The 5,718-nt window shown below is 58.6% G+C and overlaps 1 protein-coding gene across 1 annotated transcript; it reads left to right on the forward strand.

Annotated features, from left to right (window-relative positions):
• Positions 1-2,432: 2,432 nt before the first annotated feature.
• Positions 2,433-4,296, forward strand: GNI_070790 (hypothetical protein; the record flags this gene model as incomplete). Its single annotated transcript, XM_011132009.1, has 1 exon — positions 2,433-4,296. A coding segment is annotated over one exon (1,864 nt), but the record flags the coding sequence as incomplete, so codon positions are not given.
• Positions 4,297-5,718: the final 1,422 nt, after the last annotated feature.

Consider the following 5,718-nt stretch of genomic DNA (forward strand, 5'->3'; position numbering starts at 1 on the left):
TGCTTGAGTCTACTCTGCTTGAGTCTACTCTGCTTGAGTCTACTCTGCTTGAGTCTACTCTGACTGAGTCTACTCTGACTGAGTCTACTCTGACTGAGTCTACTCTGACTGAGGCTACTCTGCCTGAGGCTACTCTGCCTGAGGCTACTCTGCCTGAGGCTACTCTGCCTGAGGCTACTCTGTCTGAGGCTACTCTGCCTGAGGCTACCCTACCTGAGTCTACCCTGCCTGAGTCTGCTACTCTGCCTGAGGCTGCTACTCTGCCTGAGGCTGCTACTCTGCCTGAGGCTGCTACTCTGCCTGAGGCTGCTACTCTGACTGAGGCTGCTACTCTGCCTGAGGCTGCTACTCTGCCTGAGGCTGCTACTCTGACTGAGGCTGCTACTCTGACTGAGGCTGCTACTCTGACTGAGGCTGCTACTCTGCCGGAGGCTGCTACTCTGCCGGAGTCTTCTGTGTCGGAGTCTTCTGTGTCTACTCTGGCTGAGTCTACTCTGACTGAGTCTACTCTGACTGAGGCTACTCTGCCGGAGGCTACTCTGCCTGAGTCTACTCTGCCTGAGCCTACTCTGCCTGAGCCCACTCTGCCTGAGCCCACTCTGCCTGAGGCTACTCTGCCTGAGGCTACTCTGCCTGAGGCTACTCTGACGGAGGCTACTTTGACGGAGGCTACTTTGACGGAGGCTACTTTGACGGAGGCTACTTTGACGGAGGCTACTTTGACGGAGGCTACTTTGACGAAGGCTACTTTGACGAAGGCTACTCTACCGGAGGCTCTCACGGAGGTTTTCTCGACTGAGGCTACTCTTACCGAGGCGGCTCCGCCTTCCACGTACAGGCTCTCCGAATCGACTCCACTTGGGTCTACTCTGACTGCGACCTGGCCGGAGGCGACCACTGAAATCGGCGACTACGAAGACAGCACGGACACCGTCGGCAGCTCGACCGATGGTCTTACGACACCTGGTCTTGCGATCTCGCGGACTTCAACCGCTTCGGTTACCGGACCAAACGAGCCGAGTTCCAGCTCAACCGGAACGTTCGGGACTGGACCGCATTGGACCGCCACGGCTAGGGACCTGTCCACTAGTGGCACCGGCGCGGAGGCGACCAGTCCCTTCACGGAGTCTGTTGATAGAGAATCCACGGCCGGAGAATCAACGGCCGAAGAGTCAACGGTCCGGGCGTCCACCGTCAGGACGTCCATCGACACGGAGTCAACGGCTGAGGTGTCTACCGATAGAGGGATCCGGAAATCTACTGATGCGGAGTCTACCGATAGGGTGTCTACCTCTAGAGAGTTCCATACCGTTGTCTCCACATTGCCCCACACGACGGCCGACGTAAAACAGAGCACGTCTTACCCTGGATTCACTACCTATTACCCCCCCTTTGCGACCAGCGGAGAGACGCCGTCGAAGGAATATTCTCGCCTTGGAGAGTTCACGACGCGGTCTGGCTCGAACCGTAGCACATTGCTTGCTTCGTCCGGTCGTGTTGAATCCGGCGGGACCGGGCCCCGCCCTGCTGAGACGCCCTCTACTGAACCGTTCTCTACTGAGCCATTCTCTACCGCGCCGTTACCTAATGAGCCAACTTTTGGTGAACCAGTGTCTACTGAGTCTGTATCTACTTCACTACCCCCTGTATTAACGACCAGTCCCGTGTTCACTTCTCCGAGTAGTGCTCCGGTTAGCAGCACGTCTGGCGGGGAGTGGTTTACGCCGCAGAGACCGTTATCGACCGCTTGGCCCAATGAGGAGGAGTGGACTCCTACTTCCCTCGCGCCTTCCTCCTGGCCGGGGACAAGCACAGACGTGCCGTCCACATCGAGAAGAACTGACCGGCCTGTGACGACAGCCGAAGGTGGGGTGCTCACAACTGGAGAGGCGACGACTGAGATGGGCACGACTGAATTGGTCGCGACTGAAGTGGGCACAACTAGGTGGGAAAGACCCTCAGAGACGTACCCGGAATTGCTGCCCGAGACCCGTACAAGTGCGTCCAAGACCCACAGCAGTGTGTACAAGACCCACAGCAGTGTGTACAAGACCCACAGCAGTGTGTACAAGACACACAGTAATGTGTACGAGACACATGCTAGTGTGTCCAGCGGAACGACGGAGGATGAAGGGACCGACACGGGACGGATGACTTCCGATTCGCCGTTGACCACAACAACTTTGCCGTTCTCTTCTGGGGCAGACATCGAGGTAACAAAAGAGACATGGGCTCCTGTCCATTCTACGCTGTACAATACGGAACACGGTACCGACTACGCCGCGACCTCTGGACCCGTTTTCGAGACGGTTACCACGACGTCTGCTGCCACGATCACGGACGCGACCGTGCCTACGGGCGTCCGTGATGACCTACTCACAACTTGGGGTTTCACTACCCGCGTCTTGCCTTCCCAAACAGCTGTCGATGAGACGGCGTCCATCTCGAGCCAGACTACCACTGGGGATGAGAGAACCAGTCCTGAGACCCATTCAGATCACATGCCCTTGTTCGACACCACAACTACTGAGCCCGTATCTACTAAGCCCGTATCTACTAAGGGCAGTTCGACACTCTTCTCGCCCCGTTCTAGCTCGGACATTTCGACAGGTGCACTCACCTCGAGCGTGTCTGTTACAGAACCCAGTGACATATGGACCACTGATTCTTTCACGGCAGAAGGAAGACTCTCTACACACGATGAACCAGAATGGTGGACCAGCACAAGTGAAGCAAGCACGGCTGAGAAGATACGGGCCACTGTATCTGAGCCTCGTACCGCTACCCCTTTCCCTCCCAATGTCGATTCCCGTGCGACTTTCCCTACGACTGCGCCGTCCGCCTCTTCGAGATCGGCGACGACCTTCCCGGTGACGTACTCCCAGTCTGGCAGTACCCGAGCGGCCTTCCTCACCGCGACCACTGAGCTCCCTACTTACTGGGAACCTGCAGAGTCCACCGCACATGAGCAGTCGACCCGACCCTCTGGGATCACCAAATGGACCACGCCAGAGTACTTTGGCTCAACCAGGAACGAGCTGGATACTACTACTTTTCCGGTTACTGAGTTCACTACGAGCAGTGGGTTAACTGCTAATAGGACAAAGCCGGTCGAGACATCGTCCACGAAGTGGGACGGCCGCATGGGCACAACAGAGCTCGCAATCAAACCCCAGTCCACCGAACTTCCGTCGTTCACCGAAGAGGGCACCTACCCATTCCCCGCCGAGTCAAGCACAGACCCCATGCGCTGGCAATCGTCCCCGGCAGCCACGCTCATTCAGAGGCCTCTTGCCCCCACGGACTCCTTTACCGAAGCAGCAACGGACCTCGTAAGCTCTTCTTCTGCGAGTGACGATACCGCGGGTCTGCCCGAGTCCACCCCACGACCAACTCACTCAACCGCTCTGTGGTCACCCGTCGGGTCCACAACCCCTGCGGAGTCCTCCGGCTCCGTGTCTACGTCGCTTACCGGAGTTCTAACGCCTGCTCCGTCGACTTTCAACTCATCTCTCTACTCGTCGACAACCCACTCATCGATTCCTTACCCACCCACTCCTTATCCGACAAGCACTCAGGACACTCCCAGGTCTACTTTACCGGTCCCATATCACAGCACCGACAATTTCAGCACGGCCACAGCCCCGGCTACGGCTTGGTCTTCGCTTGGGACCGATTGGTCTTCGCCTGAGACCGGTTGGTCTTCAACGGACTGGTCTTCGATGTGGTGGAGTTCAGGACGCTTCTCCGCTGGCGACCGGTTCACTACAACCGCCCATCGCACCAAAGACCGATCGTCCGAGTCTGGAGAGACAGCGACCGCCCTCCCTACCGCGCCAACAATGAGTTCACGAACGGCCTCACTCGCGACTCCTGGGCACACGACGGGCGCCGCGGTACCGGCCCCTTCCAGCACCCCCGGGGCCGCCAGCACGGAGCTCCTCCCGGGCTGGACCAGTGTGACTGGCACAAGTGCCCCCGGCCACGCCTCGACCGGTGCTCCGACGGAACCGACCGTGACTTGGAGTTCCACCTCCGAATGGGAACCGACCGCCACCTCGGTGCAGTCTACCCGCCAAGGCGCAACCCCGACGGACCGCTCCGCATCACCAGAAAGAACCGAGCTCAGAACGATCCCTAGGGATAATCCTCCAACCTCGCCTGGATGGTCGGCAACCTCGCCTGGGTGGTCCACAACATCAACCGGGTGGTCCACAACATCAACCGGGTGGTCCGAATCCTCGGCGGGGTCGTCCACGACTTCGGAGATGGATACTTCGCCTTTCCACACTCACAGTATTGGAACATGGGATACCGACCGCGGTACGTCTGTTGGGGCAGAGCCCAGTGGCGGGACGTACACCACCAGTCATGTCGGAGAAACTACAGCGGCAGTTGGCACCGTGGCCGACCCAGGCAGTACTGCTGACAAGACTACCGGCGAGATTGGGGTCTCTACTGAAGAGGTCGAGGATATCGACGAAGGTGAGGAGGATACTAGCACAGAGAAGGAGCCAGTCGACTGGCGGACGTTCTATTCGTCTTCTGCTGCGGATGGACGTCGCTCTGCTGGCGCGACTCGTGTTCCACGGAGGCTCCCTCCGCAGCCGGTGGTTCATCAAGTCCCACGGCTTCGCCAACCCGGACCGAACGTTCCGCGTCGTCACCTTACCCCTTCTCTTCGACGAATGTTAGTACTAGTCCACCGCCGTCTCAAACCACCCACTACGACCCCCGTTCCGATCGGACGGGTAGCTCTCGGCGTACAAGTCCTTCTTGGACGAGTTCTTCTTGGGCACCAGTATCTAGCGAAGGGGGTTCCACGAAGCGTGCAGCAGACGAAGCCTCGACCGAGCCGCACAGATCGCCTTACACAGTCAGTGGAATATGGAGCTCAGAAGGAACACACGCTTGGACGACCGCAACCTTGGGTCCGGCCTCCCGTCCAGCGTCCCGGCCGGCAACCGAGAGGCCTCAATCAACCGAAGCCGGCTGGACAACACCGGCTCAATCGTCCTCCACATCGGCGCCCACTCCTTTCACCTCGACTCCTTCCACCACGTGGTTCGAGGATACTAGCTCCTCTGCGGCTGAGCTCAGTACGGAGCTGCCAGACTGGGATGAGGGCGAGTTCTCGTCAAGACAAACTGGACATACCCTTCTCCCACCGACTCCGAGCCGAACTGTGACTGCCCCCACCCGGCGGGAGACAAACACTGCCATGAACACGTCCACGCCGAAAAGAAGCGCCTCGACTGGCCATACCTCAACGCGAACCAACCCTAAACCAGGAGCAAGTACTGAAGGAGTAACCACCGAGATTGTCACGACGGAGGGAGCTGGCACTGAGGGTGCAGGCACTGAAGGAACAACCACCGAGGGAACCAGCTCTGACGGAACCGTACCTGAGGGAGCAAGTACTGTGGAGGTAAGCACTGAAGGGGTCGTCACCGAGACAATCACAACGGAGACCGAGAGAGTCATGATCACGACGGAGAGAGCCGGCACTGAAGGAGTCAGCACTGAAGGAGCCGGCACTGAAGGAGTCAGCACTGAAGGAGCCGGCACTGAAGGAGTCAGCACTGAAGGAGCCGGCACTGAAGGAGTCAGCACTGAAGGAGTCAGCACTGAAGGATTGAGCACTGAGGGATTCAGCACTGAAGGAGTCAGCACTGAAGGAGCGAGTACTGAAGGAGTCAGCACTGAAGGAGCGAGTAC

The sequence above is a fragment of the Gregarina niphandrodes genome (genome assembly GCF_000223845.1).
Source record: "Gregarina niphandrodes unplaced genomic scaffold scaffold00012, whole genome shotgun sequence".
Classification (NCBI taxonomy): Eukaryota; Apicomplexa; class Conoidasida; order Eugregarinorida; family Gregarinidae; genus Gregarina; species Gregarina niphandrodes.